Source organism: Pempheris klunzingeri, chromosome 11, assembly GCF_042242105.1.
Source record: "Pempheris klunzingeri isolate RE-2024b chromosome 11, fPemKlu1.hap1, whole genome shotgun sequence".
Lineage (NCBI taxonomy): Eukaryota > Metazoa > Chordata > Actinopteri > Acropomatiformes > Pempheridae > Pempheris > Pempheris klunzingeri.
Window position 1 is genome coordinate 6,320,668 of NC_092022.1, and position 21,368 is coordinate 6,342,035.

A 21,368-nucleotide genomic window follows, 5' to 3' on the forward strand; every position below is an offset into this window, starting at 1 on the left:
TACAATACCAACAGCACCAGAATAATCTGTTTGCAGCATTTCCCCTTTTCTGTTGTTATTGTTACACACATATTATGCATTACCTTGATGGTAATACATTCATTCTCCTCAGTTCCTACACCAGTGCTTTCTAATTGTGCGATGATACTACAAAAAGCTTTAAAAAAAAATGGAAATATGATGGAATGTAGGAAGGAATGGATGTGTACCCAGCCATATAAGCTGCTATAAGCTTTTGGGTCACTTTAAGCATTTTAATGAGGTTGTATGATTTCTGTGGTCTTAAAGCAATAAGAATAGCTTGGCTAGAACTACCTGTTGTATGATTGTGGTCAAAAAATAAGACGATCTATTCCTGTGGCAATCAGGCCAGTAGCTTTTGAAGCGGTGACTGGTTCCAGACGGCTGGTTTTCTACCAGCAGCGAGGGCTGGAAAGGAGACAGACGGCAGCATTTAGACTGTGGGTTTTCATCACTGTGTTATTTAAATACAAGCACTGTTACTGTAATGCCCTATTTTGAACTGCTGAGTCATTAAATGGTAGATGGAGAAGCACTCAACTGCTGCCCATACGCAGACAGTGGAAGAGACATATTTAAATAGATGGACAGAGAGATGGGTAGATGCCTTGTTAAAGGCAGTGAGCCCACAGCAGATTTCACACTAAGTAGCACCATGATAACTAAATAGAAAGAATAGAAACAACAGGCTGATATCTGCAAAAACATCTATATAAAATAAAAACAAAAATAATTTACTTTCCAGAAACACAATAATCCCTGGTATAAAAAAAAGCTAATATATAGTGTATATACTATATCCTACTATACCTGTAAACCATTTTGTCCTTCCTCCTCTGTGGTACAGTACTTTATCATAGCTTTAGTACAGCCTGATCGCAATTATGTGCATAAAAACAATGTTACCCATTTTTAAAAAAAAGGCCTGCTGGGTTTGTTTGTGTGTTTTTTGTTTTTTTTTTTTAGCTTTTTTAAAATTTTTTATATGGAGTCCAGTTTTGGTGTGAGCTGACTAACAGGAAATCTGACAGGCACTTTGAACATGTATTGATTGATTAGAAAAAGAATGACATGGTCAACAAAGGGATAGAAGTACATGGAGTAAAAACCCTTCAAAATTTGATTGTTTTCAGTTAACAGACTTAATACTTCTTTCCCAGATGTTTCTCTAAAGTGTGCAAACATCCCAATTAAAGACATTTTATATTGTTGGAAGCGACTGCTATGTAGGTAAAAACATAAATTTTTAATTTAGTAAAAGAAACTTCAAATAAAGTTTGAAAATATTGAATTAAGTAAACTGAAAACATCAATGTATTCTTTGAAGTAAAAACCATCAGTGCTTTAACTGCTCTGACTGCAAATAGACAGTCGCAGCTCTCAGCTTGTTTACCAAGTTTACGTTTTAGTGCTACATTTTCATCGCGCCTATATTCGCACAGTCTCTACGCCATTGGTGTAGAACTACAACACAAGAGAGTTGTGCATGAGGAACGAGTGGCAAGAAATGAGTCATCAAAAGTAAAGGTGAGTATTTGACAACTTTTCCCTTCACTGGATCTAGGAATGATGCACTGGTACACCAGAACACTGACTGCTGAATGACCAAATACACAAACACACGTACACGTCTGGGAAAGACTCTAATAAAGGGAATGCATTGACTGAATTCTCCTTAGACATCAGAGTTAGTAAGGGTTTCTGGTAGATGGGCTTTGAGTTTGGACGCACGTCAGAATAGAGGGTAGAGATGCACCGACAAGATGATGGATTTCATCTCAATATACTTATTAAAATGTTTCTAAATTATGTCACATGTGACAAACATTCAGTGTAAACCAACTTAATTTCCCATACTTTTTCTACTGAATGGAGCTGAATGGAATACAAGTCGTGTGTTTGGGTTTGGACTTCTGTAGCATGACCCCAAACTAGCGGTTGAGGCTCTCTGAAAAACTGGTAAACCAAGTGACACAAAAGTGCATCTCCATCCAACGGCAAGTGAAATCGGATGAGCAGATGGGCTTTTAACCTTGCAATCAGTCAGAAATGGTCCCCAATCAGTGTCATCTACTGAAATGTTTCAGGACACACATTTTCATCAGATCATCAAAGGTTTACGAATGAATCTTGACATCAGTGAAGAAATATCTCAAAACTATGAAACCAACAGGCGCCTGCTGAAACAGGTTCAAACCAAAACAGTAGTTTTCCCAATCAGACTCAGGCGGATAACAGCTTTTTGAAGTAGGTTTTCTTACATCTACAAGGTTTAAGTCATGGCTACAAGGCCACAAAACATCCCCATATTTGTGGCCAATATCCCTCTGGGGACACAGTGGACAGTTACATCTAAACAAGCCTGGAGAGCTTTTTGTCGTTTAGGTTTGCTACTAAACAACAACAGGTAGGAGGTCCACTCAGATCAGTTTTATGGTCTCATTTATAGAGCTGACAAGTCCAAATATCCATCAGTGGAGTCCAAGTCTGTTCATGCTGGGATATATGATTCAGTTGTCCTCGAGATCTTCCTCATGTCAAGAGACAACTGAAGCAGATGTGTCCTCAAGATGTGGTGTTTTCAGATCCGTGTTGGAGACACTCGCTGGAATGTCATCATGCTAATCCATCAAAAAAGCACAACTGCTTTTCCCAGCACAGCATGTGTGTATGCGACATGATTAGGAGAAATATCATCTGATCCTTCCACCAGATTACTCTCTGACACTGATGCTTTCAGAGTTGCAAACACAATGTAAAGGATCTTTCCAGCTGACTGATGTTTCCTCTCCAGTTTGATACTGTGGCTCCCAAAGTAACACATACACGTTCAGTGTATATTCAAACTAGGACTACATCCATTTTTTTCCTCCTCGCTCATTTGTAAATCCAACGTGGCCACTGGTCCAAAAGAATGATGTCATCAAGGTGGATTTTTCAGTCCAAAACTGACCATTTGTAGTACCTGTTATCCTGTAAATTTGGGGGGAAGGGTAGAGTTTGGTAGGTCCAGTTCTGACATCATAGTTTTACTTGTTAGATTTTCTTCAGTTTGTTGAGTTGTTCTTGTAAAGAGTGTAAGATTGTGTGTGTTTTTTATGTTTTACGTCCTGCTGGTAATTTTGTAATGGTTGGATCTGTTGGTACGTCAGTCCTCCCTGTTCTTGGCATCAGAGTGGTACAGTCCAAGACAAGTGTTATATTGCCTAGGCTCTGTATGTATGTGTGTGTTTATATTTATGAATGTGTGCATGTGGCAGTGGGTTTGTGGGGCAGTCTGTGCAGTGTGCTAGTGATGTGTGTAATGTTTGGCAGTGTGTCTGTGTGGCAGGTTGCAGGTGTGTATGTACATTTGATGATGTGAGAGGTGTGAGACATAGTTTTCATGGCAGTGGTGCACAGTGTGTGTGTGTGTGTGTGTGTGTTGTGTGTGGCAGTGGTAGTGCCATCACTCGTTGAAGGGGTCGCCCTTCTCCTCGGTCGCCGCTGGAGACTCTTGTGGGCGGTGCTTGCACTGGCCGAGCGCATGTCGAGTCGTTGCTCTTGATGGTCTGGTGGGGCAGGAAGACTGGGCAGCACAATCACAAGGTGCATCCTGGGAAATGGGAAGATGCTTAATTTACTAACAAATGCATGTATGAATGAATATCTACATTTTTAATTTAGTTAAAAAAAAAAACATACCAGTGCAAGATTTAGCATCTATACTACAAATAATGTCTATGTGGGAAATTTTAAAATGCAGTGCATGTTTTTCCTACCATCCCAGGCATTTTTCAGTCATTTCTGTACGAGAACACTAGCAGATGTTTGAAACTTGTGTAAAGCATAAAAACACTATGACTGTTGAGCCTATTTATAAATAAGATTTGACAAGGTTGAATCCAGTCTGTGTTAGTCAGTGTTGACAGTTGGCTAATAAAATTATAGTTATTTACAATCCGGTCGCTATCTTTGTTCACATTATGATTGTTCTAAACATGTTTGATATACAAGACTCAAATTAGAACATTGACATCTGTACAAGTTAAAGAAATCAAAATTAAAACTAAATTACCTGAAATTAAAACTAAATTACCTGAAAACGGCAAACTAATGGCAGACTGGTGCAATTTACTGAGAGCGAGTGAGTAGCTATTGAAGTTTACATCACATGAATTTCTCTATTTTTCCAAAATCTACAGCTATTGCCCTAATTAACCGTCTCATCAAAGTTTTGTGTTTTTTCCTCCATGTCCTCCAGCAACTGGGTTTTCTTTTCTGCTTGTCTTGCAGTATAATTTGGCAGGTCAAACTCTGTTTTGGTGCAGGAACACACAACCGTTTCTCGTGCTGAGCAAAGACTATATGTATATAGAACAATATGTGCATGTTGGTGAAAACAGTTTTTCTGTGGTTTATCCAGTCTTTGTGGGTTTCAGCTGGTCTTAATCAGGATTGTAGGAAATACATTAGATACCTAAAGCCGTATAGCATGCTTTTGAAATTTCCCACTGGAATAGTACAATACAAGAAATTGTATTCATTTTCAAAATGTTGAGCTGTGATGTAGAAGTAAATGTTATTTAGAGCAAAGAAAAAACTGGTATGGTCCTTTTTTAAGTTTAAAATGAAAACACATCCAGTGGCCGCACCTCCATCACTGATCCTGCAGCTCCTGCGTTGCTCATTGATTCTTTCCCTCCTCCCATGATATTGACCATCTCCTCCCCGGCCGTCTGTCTCATAAACCTCTTATTGACAATCCGGGTCACATTGTCGTTGCCTCCACCCATCACAGTCAGCGCTCCGTGCCCTTGGATCCCAGCTGACATGCACTCTGGCTTGGGCTCATCCACACTGCCCAAACCTCCTGAGATGCCCAAACATCCAAGGCTGCCGGGTGCCAGGACGACTCCTCCCTGGCCACGGCTGCTGCAGACGTTCCTGAAGAACTCCTGGACCAGGCCTCCGTACCGCTGAGAGCTGGGGTCAGATCCACAGACTGCTGCACCGGACGGTTTCCCTGCGGCAGGAGGCTGCCTTGCTGGACTGGCACTCTGGCTGGCTCCTAATGGGAAACACAGATCCAAGACAGGTAATACAATGATTTCCATAAATTGTGGTTGACGGATGATTAACCAATTGAATCCTGGAGGCATGCAGTCAGTAACATTCAAAATTGAATTAACAGGAATGTCAAAGCTAGATTAGGGGTTCTTCACGTGTGCTAGAAGTTTTTGTTCTCTCTCTGCTGCCTTGTAGTAATTTGATAATGCCAAGTATTCTAGACAAAGACCTAATCACATGCAACACGACAGATATATTGCTGCCATACTCCATGGTACAGATGAAGATAGAATGAATAATGCATATAATGCATAATGGCACATTTGATGTCTCAAACTTTAGGATTTAGTATAAAGTCCAAGTGAAATCACACATCAAAAATTATGTCAAAGTGTTTGGTCTTATCAGAAATGCTCCTATTTGTCTCAGTGACTGGTGAGGTTTGACTCTGTTTATTAAAAGACATCACAGATTTCTACACACCATTAATGATTTAAGTCATTCATCAAGGAAAAACGCAAAACCTTTCCCGTGTTTAATTTCTTGTAATGAATGCAAGAAAAAGTGCTGGAAATGTCTTCCGTGAAAAAGTTTCATTCCCAATAAACCCTTGCTCGTCAAATCCTCTTTCATACAGTATCTTACCTCCGTCACCCCTCCAGAGTGACTCTGTGCTTCCAGAGTGTTCCACCACACTGAAGAGGCTGGAGAGTCCGTCGGTGAGGCCGCTCAGGACGGGGCTGTCCCTGGTGGTGGTGGAGCGAGCCCACGCTGAGCCTCCTCCTCCACTGATGGATCTTTGCTGGAGGCTCCACAGGCTCCGGTCCCTGGAGGAATTCCCATCCAGTCTGGAAGTGGAGCCTAAGTACAAAAGAGTTGTATATGTTGTACTCCCAAAAAAATGTGTTTAAATTGAAGATAAATCACATAATTGGAGCCAACAATCACAGAAAACTATCATTAATTGGTTTACATTTTTTTCTTGTAATTAAAACTATGCAGTCTCGAAGGATGTTAAACAAATCCTTAGAAACAAAATCTAATTACCAGACGACACTCTGCGTTGTAGTTTGGGCGATCCATACTTGGGTGAACAGCACGGCCTCTCGATTCGGCTGTGAACTTTATCCAGTGAAGTTGATATCTGCCGGGTTCGGGCAGCCGCTAGCGAGGAGGTTGTTGTTGACGAGGGGCGAGGAGACCAGGCTTTGGAGTGTAACCCCGTCCCCCTGCTGGGAAAGTTGTCGGTTTGCAGCCCAATGCTGACGTACTGGGCAGCAGTCTGCGTGGACCTGGTGGACATGCCAACCACCTGGGTGGAGAAAGCTTGTTCTAAGACTTTTTCAGAACACTAGAGAGTTCTTGAAACTAATTGATTTGTATTACTAACAAATAACTACAATTGGCATTTTTTTACTTAAAAAGCGAAAACAAAAGTTGGACAATAAAATCAACCATTTTTTCCCATTATTACAAAGAAACTACCTGACTCCCAGGCTCCTTGGTGGATTTCCTCTCCAGAGAGGAAGAGCGAATGGCCTGGCGGACACAGTTGGTCATCTCCTTCATGTCATCACTTAAATTGGCTGAAATCTCGCCAATCTCCAGGCTGTGGAAAGCTGACGAAGGCGTCATCCCATCAACCAAACTGTTTGCTGAGCCTGCAATGCCATTGTTGACGACGCTGGGGATCGAACCCGTGATACAGCCACTTCTGCTCTCCAGCAGCTCCCTGTGCTGCTTGGACAGCGAGCTCAGCCATTGCTCGTATGAGGATGAAAATGAGGACTGAGGCCGCTGCTGCTGAGCCTCCATGGTTTCCACCGCAGCCACACCTGCATCCGAGCCACTCCGTCCCATGGAAGAGCTCCCATTCTGGGCCTGCTGTGGCTCTTTGGTCTCCTGGTTCCTTCGGCGGTGCTCCATGCGTCGTACAGCAGGAGGGCTGTAGTAGATACGGATGCCGGTGCGGTCTGGAGCAGTGTAGCTCCTCTGGACAGACTCTGGATCCAGCTCTGATCCCACTAAGCTGCTGCAGGAACCGCTAGGGCCGTCCCAGGTTTTACATGTGTCACCAACCTCTGGGGTCTGAGATAAGATCAGAGAGTAGGGAGAAAAGGAACCAATATGATTATAAGTATACCCTTAATCGTGCTTGTATCAGTTTGGAGGACAGGTGAGAAGGAAGAGAACAGAAATGATCATGATTGTTATACAAGTAAAATATTTAGTAATTACTTCTTGTTATTATAATGAAATAAATCCAGGCTTTGTCTCATTAGTCCTCCCAAAAATAAGTAAAGAAATCACAATGAACTCCACATAGTCAACCAGCGCATGTATAAATCACCTCATTGGTGAGGTAGGTCCAATTCTTCCTGGTGAGGTCGCCCAGCTGTGGGCGAATCAAGAGAGGCGGGACTACAAACTGGATGCTCTCCTGATTGGCCGTTCCGTTGACCTCTGGGCCGGCCAGCTCTGATGTGGATTTGGTTCTTTTTCGTTGAAAGAGAAAAGAGAGGTCATGCTCTGTTTTCAAGATGAGATATTTACACGTTTATGAGGCTGTTTTGAACGTTTTGCAAATAAAAAGCAACGAGGAAACAGTCCTAAACTCTTGAATTTGAATTGATCTTGGACTTGATTTCTCCACATGTTAAGGACTAATTTCAAACTAAGTACTGAGAAATGTTTATGATGTTACCTTGGTGATCCCGTTCCATTAGCGAGGACAGTGTCTGCAGGGGACTCGCCACCTAATGATTTTGACTGCAAGGACAAAGAAAACTCAGACTGTTAGTGAAAAGGAAGCTACTGAATCTACTTTTTTTACAGTTTATTAGCATTTAAATGACTTCATGTGCACAAATCGCGCCTGTAACATTCGTCATTTTTTCAAACCCTGGAAGACGTCCAGGGTGGACACATTCCTTTCATGGCTATCCACTTCCTCTGGAGCTGTTCTCACAGGAAAAAGTGGATACTGATTTGTGTAATCTGTCACACACGCGTGCACACACACTCACACTCACACAGATGGTGATGCTGAGTCAGGTTTCACACTTGAGAGGTGATCTTGCCATTTCCCCTCAGAGGAAGACACCAAATGAGAGCGAGTAGGAGAAGGGAAAATGACATCTACAGACAATGTGCTTAGTTGTGCAGATACACTGATGGACTTTCAACTGCAACTCACTGAACTGCAGACCAGGCTGCCTGGATGTGTGCGATATACTGAGCTAATTAAACACTAGAACAGTGACTCCAAAACAGCTATGACAATTATGATTTGATGAAAAAAATGTAATAGTGTTGAAGTAGTTGAGCAAGTGATCAGAGAAGTCTAAATAATGAGTTTAAAGTAACGGATTGGTCATAGTAGATAAAAGTAATGCATAAATGTTAAAACTGATACCGAAAAGTGACAAACAGTATAAATCGCGTTACGATAAACAGTCGGAAACAGTTAGCTAAACATAATGGCCAAAAAAACAGTTCAAACACTGCAGCTTCTGTCATTTCAGATACAAATGCAAACTTAATCAAGCTGACCTAAACATTGACAGTTTAATCGTTCAAAATCCAGCAACAATGACTGCTTCTAAACTATTAATAGTATGAAATAGTAACCATTAAAACCAGTTCAAATGAACACGTGGAACATGGCTGGTGGTGTCGAGCTCATTGGAAAACACTGTGGAGGTACATCAGAACTTTTTTTTTTTTGTTGTTGTTGTTAATCTAGTTTTACCCGAAAAATGATTAAATCAGAGTTATTCCTTCCTTGTATTTTTGGTCAGATTCTTTTTTTTTTTTTTTTTTTAAAACATGACTGCAGTGTGAACTGGGCGGTAATAAATCCAACTTCAACCAATAAAACTTCTTAAAAGGCTGCAGTCCCTTCTGTCAAGAACTAACTTAACCTACCTCACTTAACTTTTATCTCCTCAGTTTGCACTTTTGAATGATCCAACCCTCTGTGCTTTTGCACTGCAACTACTGAAAAAGCATTCAGTTTCAAAATCATTAACATAAATAACATGTTTTTACATGTAAACACCAGATTTGTAATTCTGAGTAGCTTCAACTCGGATCTAAGAAACAAAAAAAATCCTGGTACCTTTACACTAACTGGCCTGATGAGGGCACTATAATCAAGTGTCACAAGTCTTTGAGAGGCCTGACAGTATAATACAAGTAGAGTAGATAATAGATAAGATTTGTGGGTGACAGAGCATGACACAAACACACCCAGAGAGACTGACACAGAGTGAAGAGTGAATTAAAGTGTGTCAAGCTTCGGTGTCCTGCCAAGTTTCCAGTGCAGGATATTTAATGGAAGGAGTGAGGCGCGGTCACACTCCGCAGATAGACTGGAGGAAGGAAGAGGAGGTAGATGGTCGAGAAGGGAAAAGAAAGGAATGATTGGAAAGGGAAGAGGGTGAGGGAGGGAGGACAAAGACGCCCTCAGACTGAAAACCTCAAAGGAAACAGTCACGGCATACAGAGGAGAGATGATGGAGGAGCACTGACCTACTAACTGTGTATGTGGGTCTTTATTTCAGTGTATTTGTGGGAAAATAATAACCACTAGGTAATGACCACTTTAAACACTGATGCAATCCCTCTTGATCCCTCCCTGACGTACTGCAGCAGCTTGGCCATGTCTGCGCTGGTGTATAATCAGCAGATCGGACCGACCATGTTTTCCTGGTGAGCTCAACATAACATTAAACTGCAGCTCGACCTCACCAAGGCAAGAACAACAGAGAGAGTCCTTACTCACATGAAGGCATCAGCAGCTGTGTGGTGCCCTGGCAGGAAAACACCACCCTAAAGACAGCAGCTACTGCGTTATTATGTGCGTTATTGGTCTATTTGGACATTTCCATCACTGATACAGTGACGTTTTGACTGCACAGAAATTTTCAGCAAAATAAAACATCAGCAGTAAATGCCTGCTTTCTTTTATTTTAGAGCTGCACTTTTGCAAAATGATGTCCAACAATCTTCCAGTATATAAAATAAGGCTCTAAGAAGGTTCTGAAAGGGGATGTGATTCTTTTTCTTAACTATAAAAAGTCTCAGGCTGTTCAGGCCAAAAATAGCACTGCATTAAAAACACACAAGCGGCTGTGTTAGCGTGTTGCTACAGGTACCGTAATAATACATCAGTGGGTTTTGAAGGCCAAAACACTGCACAACAGGATACCTGATTTAACTGCAGTGAAATAAACAGATGCAAATACTCTGCAAATGTTAAGATGGTGGATGCAATGATAGAGAGAACTTTCCAGAGGCTTACAATGGAATCTGTTAAAAATCGTCTAGACTTATTAGTTTCTTCTGTTCTGTTTTCTACTGCCATTAATACTCCTGTTAGTATATGAGGAAAATATCAGTCAAGTAATAAAACATGTTTTGTATTTGAGCACTACTTCCTTTAAACTACCTTTAAGTATAAACTGTAATAGTGAAAATAGAACTGGAACAGGACTTCCAGGAGGACCACATGAATATAATGCTTGTTTGAAATGTCAATGATAAAAAAAATAAAAATCACACAAAAAACAACAGCTCATTGGGCTGTATTGTGTAATTATTACAAAAATGGCGGTTGTGCATGCAGTGGGATGAGATCCAGATGAACAGTGTCCATGAAAAACATGTTTCAATTCCACTGAGTTATAACTGGTGGTGTGACGAGTTCGGGGCAAATCGTGTCAATCTGGCGACAGGTCAGTGGTCGAATCTACCAGGAATACGTTGTCCATATTTGAATAAGCGCTGCATTAGTACGGTTCGACTGAGAACCTTCCAGCTCAGAAGGGTTCAACTTATTTTCAGTGGTCTGAGATGAACGACGAGGCGCACAAGTTTTTTGGTGTAATTCTAATGTCAGTCTGAGCAAAGCCTTATTGCTCTACAACCCCAACTCTGAGTTTTATTTTTTTAAATTGAATAGCAAAGAAACGTGGGAGATCATCAGATGAGATTGAATGCACTGGGACAAGTGTACCAGGAAACACACATCTGTTCAAATGACTCGATATACTCTTATCTCAGACGTACACCCTCATCCCCTCACATTCCATCATCCCAAGATGCACTTGCTCCTTATCTCTTCTTCATCTTTGACATGACTCTCTCTTTCTCTCTCTCTCTCTCTCTCTCTCACAGCTCATCTTACCTTCCCCTGTTGTGCAGTGGCCTCTCTCAGTCTGAGCTCCCACTGAGCTTTCTCCTGGCTGAACCTCTCCAGCAGCTCCAGCTTCTCTCTGCCCCAGTTCCTCTCACCAATTTGAAGCTGATTGGTCCACAGGTCGGTCCCATGCAGCAGAGAGACGAGCAGAACGAGAGGCGAAGATCAGAGGAAGGGGAGGACACAAGGCGGATGTGAAGTGTTCGCACCACCAGAATGTCACAGCTGAATTTAACCAGCGACGTCAAGCAAAACGCGACAGTTGAGCCGACACGCAAACTTAACGACAGGCTCCACACTCACATTTACACACATTTACCTGTTTGGTCAGGTCCATCACAGCTGCGTAGGACTCGGCGAGGAGGTGCTGGTGCTCTTCACGCTCCCTCTTCAGCGCCACCTTCAGATCTGGAGGTTCCAGTGTATCAGTGGCAGACGGAGCTGCTTTGCCTGCTTTGGTCTCAAGCTGGAGGAAGGAGGAAAGCATAGAGATCATAGTTGATGTTAAAATTATAACCATTTATACCTAAATCCAACGGGGATCTGTAGGTGGAGATCTTTCCGTTGTTTGCTAAAACAACACCATTACATAAGGCAGTGTTGGGAAAAATGTCATAGTTTGACTTTGCTAAGCAATGTGGCTGATTTATTTTGATTTGAAATCAGCAGACAATCCTTCACTCCATCCCCGCCCTGCTTCGTTTCTGTTGCTGTGAAGCAACTCAACTTTTTCTTCTTTTAATTTTTCAGCAGTAGAAGAATTCCGATTTCAGTTAAAATAGCAATATTGTAATGTAAAATACTGTTATTTAATACAGTATACCAATGACATAATGTGAAAGGACACAAATATAACCAGCAGTTCCCTCTTTTGGACCATAAGGTTCAGTCGGAATTGAAAATGTATACAAACAGTATCAAAATAAGTACTGCTGATAAAGTTGGGCCTTGATAAGGTTGTGTAAATGTATATGCTGCTTTTTAGTGTTGTGGCCAAACACGCTAGTAGTGAACCAAACTACTCTACTGTTGAGTCATTTAATCTAGAAATCAACAATGTTTTAAAGATTATACGAGAATCGTATGTTTGGCATTTTATACAGGTCAGTTTAAAGCCATCAGACCATGGCAGTAGAGTAAAAAGTTCAATATTAGTATAGTATAGTACAGTACAACATGGAAATACTCAAAGTGCCTCAAACGTGCCCTTGAGTAAATGTGCGCAGTTACTTTCCACATCGAACAGTGACTTAACACACATGCAGAGAAATTCACAATCACAGAAATAATGAAGACTTAGCTATGACTCATTTGACCACACACAGATTTGTAATGGGAAGTCCCAGCGTCTTCGTGTGTTTCACCCTTATGTGGAGGGGGGCTGTAGATCCCCATGACGAACTGTCTCATTTTTTTCCCCCCCCATATACTTTCCTTCTCCCTCCCTACTCCTAATCCTTTCTCACCCTCTCTCCATCCTTCTCACCCCCCATTTCTTCTCTCTCTGCAGCTTTCTCACCCTCTATCTCTGGTCCTCTCACTCCCTTTATTTTCCACTCTCTATAAATTCGACCTGCTGTCACAAAGCTTGTAGGTGGGATCGCTTGAATTTTTTATGAGCAGCTCTGCTTTCCCTTTTCCTCTGTCTGAGCCTCGCAGTTCACACAGCTGACACTACCGGGCCCATCAATTTCTCACACACACACACACACACACACACACACCCATACACACACCAGACTCATCAATCCTCTCTCTGCCTCTCTCAGCCTGGCTCTGTGGCACTGGAGTCCGTATATGGTGTTAATGGAAGTGTCTGGCAGCCAATCACAGTGTAACACACGCACATTTCGCCCAGCTCCCGACTCCTATGGCAACAGAGGGTTTCTCGTTAATAATCAACGTGGCCTAACGAGCCCCACGTCTTAATGAGGTTTACTGCTGAGGCGTTAAGAGGGAGGCCATTTTACCAGATGACTGACGTTTATTGGTCAATGAGAGACGTCTGGTTCACGACTCGCCACTCACCATTTAGCAAGTTCATTTACTTCTATTTATTCAACTAAAATCTGGAATATAAACTCATAAATTGGTTAAGTTATATCAGGATAGTCCCAACAGGAGACTTCATGGGCTGCTTAGTGAAAAATCGTTCTTACTATAATAAAAAAGCCCTTAAAATTCAGGCACTGATGAAACGTTTGCCTTCACGTTTGTCACATTTATCACATGGTTTTTCAGCCGTTTTCCTCAAGCATCCACATAGAGGGTATTCCTCATCGAGAAAGATCAAAGTATCTGTAGAAACACAGAGCCGAGAGCTACTAACAACGCTGTGGCAACAAACACCAATTTAACAAAACTAGGTTTTTTAACTGGAGAGTGGGAGGTAGAGTATAATTACAGTATAATTGGATCCATTATTATTAGTATTACACCAATAAATAGATTCAACCATGTTGATACAACCCAAAAATTTGTTTAAAAGAAAAGCAAAAAGTGTGATTTGCTGTTTTCCTGCCTGAGAAGTGCTGACTTATAGCCACTGTAATAACAAAAACTGTATCAATAGCACATGTTTATATAATTAGACAGTTAGCAGGAGGATCATTTTCAAATCAGAAACTAAATAGTATATAGAAACTATATATTCATAGTAAAAGTAGTCACTGAGTGGGGGTGAGTACTCTCTATAGATATTGTGCAGCAGTATACTGCAATAGTACTGAAAACAGCAGCACATGTGTTGTGCATCTATGACCCACAGTGTGTTATGTACTATTTTGGGCAGCATATTATTTACCTGCAGCAGATTGTGGCTACAACGCAACAACAAAGTTGATGTTATCTGTTTATGTTATAAGAACCAGCTCTCAGCTATGTATTCTGTAGCAAGCGGCAACCACAACACTCATGAGAGGCAAAATGTGTGCCTGGTTTCTAAATAAAGACTTAGCCTAGATATTATATAATGCATACAGATGATACAGATATTAAATATAGCCATGCTACTACAGCAGCTGACTGCGTTGCATGCAGTGTACGTAAAACTGAAACACTGAACTCCCATCTAAACCTCAATCTTGCCTTTATCTGTCCGTGGCTACTAAGATTTGAATTAATTTACTTTGAGTTTTTCAGATGGGGACCTCACATGGGGATGGACACTGTTTATTTTGTTAAACTGTATATTTATTACAAAGACATTAAAGAGGCCTGGAACTTTAAATCAGTGTATGAAGTGTGTTAGATGAATAAGCTTGCCTTGTCCTGACTTGTGGTTGTCTGAAATAGACACAACATGTCAGTCAGAGAACCAGGCCCCTGTTTCTAGTCTCCATGTAAGCTAAGATAAGCTAAGCTAAATTTCTCCTGGCTCTCACCTCATATTTATCATACAGATGTGGAGGCGGTATCGATCCTCTCATATAACTCTCAGCAAGACAGCAAATAAGCACAACTTTTTCTTTAACCAAGTAGGTTGAGCCAAAAAGTAACCAGACATTAACTGCGGACGCGGCAGTGCAGAAAACACCCATCTAACTCATTTGTGGACAGTCACATGTGAATATTGATTTGCATCTGCATTTGAGCTGCACACTGACGTCTTTGCTTGTCTGAAAACACAAAAATCATTTTCCCCCTCCCCTCCCCTCCCCTCCCCTCCCCGTCCCTTCATATTCATCCTCCTGTCATGAGCGAAGTGGATTCCACAGATGTGATGAGCAAGCGATCACAGCCTCCAGCTGCTGTGTCACCACGGAGACAGCAGGTGTTCGTAACATGTCCTACAGCCAGGATGGATGACTGATTAAGAGAAACAATGAAAAAGGGAGGGCATGTGTTGCACCGCGAGCTTTCGGGGCTCTGGATAGCATTTCTTCTTCCCTGACTTTGTTTGTTTGTCATGCTGAACGCTGAAGATAATTTTCCTGTCAAGCTGTTTGACAGGTGGGACAGTGTTTGAAATTGAGTTGACTTGTTCGACAAAGCAACAGCTGGAAGAGCCGCTCCACGCTGCCAGCACACCTTGGCACCAGTGATTCAGTTGGCTGGTGAATGTTTACACACACACACACACACAAAACCAGGGCAAATTGATGGCAGAGAGAAATTGGTTCCAGCTGTGGGATCTAGGCTGGGGTAACACACTGGCTGGCCGGTGAATGTCTACACACACACACACTTTGGCTTGATGGCATTCAAGTGTTACACAGATGTGTGTTTTTGTGTTTCAAAATGAGCGGTGACTCGATCTTTCACGAAGCCACAGAAGGTTTGTCCGTACATTTAATCTCATAAAAACCTGCAGCTACGTCCCATTTAGGAAAAGCAGGGCGTCTTATCTCTTTGTAATGCTGCGCTTGTCTCCTATTGGCTGCCAACGGGAGCTGCCATACCCGTCATAAGACGAATGATCTCACACTGCAGCACAATGGCAGAATCTCTCTGATCACGACGATGATTAATGACCATGTCAATGTGTGTGTGTCTCTTGTGTGTTGGTACTGGTGTGAACCAAAACACATCCTTCATAGTGAGGACATTCACTACTTCACAAAGGGGCGTTTCAGTCTGCAAATTTGGATTGAAGATTAGAATTTGCAATAATAGATTATGATTAAGAATATTTCATCTTGATTTAGTGAAACTGATTATATTTATTTACCTGCCTCTCCTTCAGTCAGTGAGTACATACATTTCCCAGACTGCCTTTCAACAACCCAATGAAACAGAAACTGAAAAAAAAGGCTAAATGTCTTAATGCTGCAGTGCATTTTGTGCATAACGCAGCTCTTGCCTTGTGACTCTGAGGACCTGCCACCAAATCCTAATATGCTTATGTTTTAGAACAGTCTGATAATCTGCATTGTATTTTGGCAGCTGAAAATATCCCAACATGATGCTAAACACTGCATGGATCCAAAAGGGTGAACTGCGTTTTATCTTTTTGGATGGCTTTTTGATTTTGAGGTTAGAAAAATTCAGATTTTGGGGTGAGAGTTTTCACATGAAACAGGACGATGAAAGAACTAAATGTCGCAAGGGCATTTGACAGAATAAAAACAAGTTTAAGTTTAAGCGACTTGGACAACAACCACACTGCTTAAAAACTGAAAACATGATTTTGCTAAACTGTGCTAAAGATGCTTAAGGATGAGGGTAGACATGCAGCTATGGTCCTACAGTATGTTCACATTTTATCTATGTGATCTTTCTTAATGTCCCTGAGTGCAAGATCTGTCAGGTCAGGCTTTACGGGGAAGGATAAGGGTAGAGTATTGATTCTGACAGACATTTGGTAAGAAAGTAGAACAATGTACTGAACACCCAGTGACCAGAGGTAAGAACACATCACAAGGCTTTTTAATTGCCAAACTTTGACAGGCCTCTCTCCTTCCTCTTCCTCTTTCTTTTATCTCTGTCTCAATTACTGGGCGGTAACAAACAGGCTGTGGTCTATCTCAGAGGCTGTTAATTAACACTTAGACAATAATAGCCTCTGCTGCTGTTATGAGACAGACAATGAGGGAGAAGAGGAGAAAAAAACCATTAAGATCATTACTCACAGCCTGTAGAACAGACAGACAGACAGAAAGACAGACACACAGACGGGGCATGATGAAAGCTCCGGGTGGACCAATAAGCCACTTGACAGATTGAGAAGTAGAAGTTGATCACGTGAAAATGAACATTGGTACTTCAGTGCAGAATTACCATAAATTATTTTTGTCTGTCTGTTGTACTGGATACACACAAGCAAGCAAAAGTCGCCTGAGTGTTTTTTTTTATTTTGACTTTAGTAGGATATAACATCAAGGAGTGTGATGCATTTTGTACATTGTTGCATTATGTAGGAGCCCGTTACTCATACTGAAAACTACCTGTCTGAATTCACAGAAGTATTTCTTACCTGCGTGATGAGGCTCTTTAGTTCGGTCCTCTCCACCTCCCATGATGCCTTGGCCTTTGCAAACTGCTGGGTGAGTTCCTGGGAGCCTTGTCTCTCCTGTCGCAACTCTCCGCTCAGATCCTGCAGCGCCACCTTCAGGTCTGCCAAGGTGCTGCTCACAGCGCTCGACTACAAGAAGACAAAGGTCGCACGTGTAGAAACGCGTGTGTGAGTGTATGTGTGGCCATACTTGTGTGTATGTGTGTGTGTGTGTGTGTGTGTGTCTCTCTACCTACCTTGATCGTTGGGCTGAGCGGCTGTTCGTCTGCAGCAGCCCTCTTGTCAGCCTGGTGGCCGGGGCTTGTCAGGTTCTCCTCCTCCAGGAGCAGGTAGAGGTCCTTCAGGCTGTTCATCTAAACAACCAATCAAAGAGCAGGGTCACGTGTCACATGTCTGCCACACTCAGTGGCAATCTCAAAGGACAGTTCAATGATTTTTGTTAAATATTTTTTTATTTTTATATTTGCCCAGCCAACAATTGTTAACATTGTCGACAGAACAATATCTAAACTTTGATTGGTGGAAAACCTGAGACCGCATCCTTCCAACATTGTGGAAATATACCTTGGGGCTTGAAAATCATTACATAAACCCAAAACAGAGCATTGATTTTAGAGACACAGCCTAGCAGCAGAATAATGAAATAGACTTGTCTGGTCAAAATAAGGACATATTGTATGTCAACAGTTATTGAGTCTGCCGAGAGACATTTTCCTTTTCCATTCCCTCATACCTCCAAGACATCTTTCCACTCCGTGTCCTTCTTGCAGCCCAGCCTCCACTGTTTGAGGAAGCAGCGGAGTTTGAGGCTGAGCAGCAGCAGGGCCTGTTTGAGGTGCTGAGACTCCTGGACCAGCAGAGTCCTCTCCTGGCTCCACAGCTTCTGCTGAAGCCGAGCCTGCAGGCCCAAACTCTGCAGCTGGAAGTCCCGACGGAGCAGAGCCTTCTGGTGCTCCGCCTGCAGCTGCGAGGGAAAGTCAGTTTTGAGGCAGAACGACCAGAGAGGACTTAAAACTGAAACTGTTTATTTGCTGAATTTTGATTTGCTTCCAGTGCAAGGAATTAATCAAACAAGAGCATTTGTGTGTCCTCTCAAATATCTATGTTAAAAAAACACCAAAAGCCTATTTAGTCTCTAGATTCAGCAAACTAAAAGCCTGTAGTGCTTGTTTACAAGTTTAGTTTATATTAATTTGTGTGTCTTGACAGTATTCAGTGCCGCAAACTGACCTGTGTGAGTTTTAGAGCAGTTTCTCTCTGAGCCTGCTTCTCCTTCTCCAGCTCCTCCTGAGGTCTGAGAGCTGACCCCTCTGCTTCGGACAGCCAAGTCTGGATGTCACTGGACTGGACGGGCTGGAGGGGAGAACAAGGGAGATGAGGAGAGGATGAGGGTGGTATAAGGAAGGAGAGGGGGTATTGTGAAAGAAAATGTAAGTATTGAGGGAATGAAAGCCAGAGGGAACAGAGTAGTTGGGAGGGAAACATTGGTGGGTATGGAAACAAGACAGGAAGTAGGCAGAGATTAATGAAAAGAGAAATGAATAAGGATAGAATGGAAACAGTAATGGGAGGAGAAGTTAGAAGGAAATAAAATAGGGAGAAACAGCCGAGGGTGGGAAGCACATGACATTGCAGTTTTGTGCTACAACACCCTTTAAATCAGACCTCAGCTGCGGCACGCTACCGTATCTCGCTAACCTCGTCTCACGCACTCTCCCACGGCTCATTTGGCTGCTGAGTGAGTGCGATCCATCGACCCACCACTGTACCATTAATGTCCTCTTTCACCCTCCACTGGGCTCAGCCACCGCCCTCCATCACCCTTCACCCAGAGCACCACGCGGCCGCTCACAGCCTCCACTGTCAGCCAGAAAAACTACTCTGACCTCTGTTCCAAAATGACTCACTCTTGTGAAAAAGCGGCAGCTGCTCATGCAAAATGTGCAGCAACATTAGAAGCTGTGGCAACTCAACAAGAAATCAGTGAAGATGAGAGTATCTAAATTAACTCTTATAACACCACTTAAATAACATACATTAAGAATAACTTAACAGTCAACTTAACTTTCTGTTATTGTCTTGAAGGTAATTTTAAGGATTTCTGAGGTCAGGATCAATGGTGGATGATTCTGATATTACATTCCCTTTAATTTGACTATTTTCACAGTGACTTTCTGGAGTCTTTGCCTCATAGCGATGAGAAGATTCCAGGAAGTCACTGCGCCGAGAGATAAATAGCATGTAATCCTGCATAAAACCACAACTTTTATGCGGCTGGTAGGTTGGATTTTGGACAGATCTAATCTCTCTGTTTCTCCCTGCTTCCAGTCTTTATGCAAAACTTCGCCTCCTGGCTCTTGCTTCGTATTTCACCGACAGATATGAGAGTGGTATTGCTCCTCTCACCAAAGTCTCTGTGACAAAGCAAATAAACTTTTCGCCAAAATGCCTCACTATACTGTAAAGTACTAAGCTGAAGTCAGGATGTGGTTAGCCTTGCCTAGCATAAAGACTGGAATGAGGGGGAAACAGGTGGCCTAGCTCTGCCAAAGTTAAAAAATACTGTATACCTACTGTGACTACTTGCGCGTTTCACAAACAGCAATGTAAAAATGACTGTTTTTGAGTTTAGGGGGATTTAAGAGTTGAGGAAAAGTCAACTGGACTTGTTGAAGGTACTTGAAGACGTTTCGCCTCCCATCCAAGAGGCTTGGAGGACTGAAACACGCGAAACAGAGGAGGTGGCCTACGTCACCATCTATCGGCCACATACAATGCGGTCCTGGGGCACCCTCCCCAGGCAGCTCAACATCCATTCACCCGTTGAATCCTGTGACTCCAACGACTCACATGATGGCCCGGTGTGTTAACGAGCCACTGTTACACGGGCGAGTTTAGGGGGAGTTTAGTGGTATAACTATTCCTTGGTGAACAACAGCAGTGAGGCAGTGTGTGCGCAGCTTCCTGAAGTCGCCACAGTGACGTGGCTAAATTTGGTGCCATCGCGTCTGTGAGATCAAAATCAAAACTTGTTCTCAGTCACTGTATTTAACAGCCCAGGGTCTAGCCAGAGATGCTACCAAACTCTACCACTGACTGCTGCAGTGCATGAGTTACAGCACTGCGATGAGTGCTGAGTGTGGGTAAACACTGGGTGTGTGTGCTGCTGTGTCACCTCTCTGCTCTGTTCATCACTGCTACAAACACAACTGTCTCTCTAGAATATCTGACCCTCTCTTGTTATCACTCTCTGTCATTTCCTTTTTAGTCTCTCTCGCATTCACCCTCTCAGGCTTGGATAAAGATGCAGACACACACAGCCCTGGTTACCATGGAGACATGCCAGCGAAAGGTCAACCAAACAAAGGTCTTTTCTTCCTGTCAGTCCCACATCTGACGGTGAAGTCACTGTTTATGTTTGTTTACAACACAGGGTTGCTAGCATGAGTTTGCCACCACTGTGCCACATCACTTATTTCATGTGTGTGTGTGTGTGTATTAATGGGTGTATACATGAGCCTTTAACAAATCCTAGCAGGGCTGACTCAGGAAGAAGCGGTCATGTGTGTTAGACGCCCATTTCCGGGGGCATAATTAGGGTCTGTATCAGAATCAGTAATATAAACATTAAAACATTTTATGTTATTAAAAATGTAATGTGTCTGTGCAACCCTCCACCACGAAGACCATGATATGTGGTTGAAACATCTACTAGCTTTTCCTAAAGTTAAGGTAGGGTTAGGGTCAGGGTTAGAGTATTTAAATTACATCAATACTAAATTGCAATGACACTATAGCCTGGCCAATATTGGTCTTTTGTGTCAATTCATATAAAGATACAGTATATCGGCCAATAGTAATGTTTTAAAACATAAAGACATGTCATATATAAACAGAAATCAACTTGTCAGAGCTCTCTGGTGGACATTCTGTGTAAAGGAGACACTGTTTCATAATAAACTCAAACCTAGTTGCATTCTTTTGGCATTGTGCTCACATTTCTTGTTATTTATTGGCCGACATATATGCCCATACCAATATATCTGCAGTATAATATTGGTCGGTATGTTGAACTGCTAGATTTATTGGCCCATCCCAAAATGAAACATTTGTTAAAATACAGTCTGATAATTGTCTTTGTCT

General features: G+C 42.3%; 1 protein-coding gene across 1 annotated transcript in view; it reads right to left on the reverse strand.

The window, feature by feature from the left end:
• Nucleotides 1–2,889: 2,889 nt before the first annotated feature.
• mtcl2 (microtubule crosslinking factor 2) overlaps nucleotides 2,890–21,368 on the reverse strand; it is an 87,240-nt gene continuing 68,761 nt past the window's right edge. Inside the window, exons 12-24 of the mRNA XM_070839614.1 lie at nucleotides 18,456–18,578; nucleotides 17,959–18,189; nucleotides 17,462–17,578; nucleotides 17,187–17,354; nucleotides 11,592–11,738; nucleotides 11,261–11,377; nucleotides 7,775–7,839; nucleotides 7,421–7,565; nucleotides 6,556–7,158; nucleotides 6,118–6,382; nucleotides 5,716–5,931; nucleotides 4,656–5,071; nucleotides 2,890–3,616 (exon numbers count right to left, since the gene is read on the reverse strand). Of these exons, the coding sequence (XP_070695715.1) occupies nucleotides 3,470–3,616; nucleotides 4,656–5,071; nucleotides 5,716–5,931; nucleotides 6,118–6,382; nucleotides 6,556–7,158; nucleotides 7,421–7,565; nucleotides 7,775–7,839; nucleotides 11,261–11,377; nucleotides 11,592–11,738; nucleotides 17,187–17,354; nucleotides 17,462–17,578; nucleotides 17,959–18,189; nucleotides 18,456–18,578 (2,760 nt within the window). The 3' untranslated portion in view covers nucleotides 2,890–3,469. The remainder of the gene's footprint in view (nucleotides 3,617–4,655; nucleotides 5,072–5,715; nucleotides 5,932–6,117; nucleotides 6,383–6,555; nucleotides 7,159–7,420; nucleotides 7,566–7,774; nucleotides 7,840–11,260; nucleotides 11,378–11,591; nucleotides 11,739–17,186; nucleotides 17,355–17,461; nucleotides 17,579–17,958; nucleotides 18,190–18,455; nucleotides 18,579–21,368) is intronic.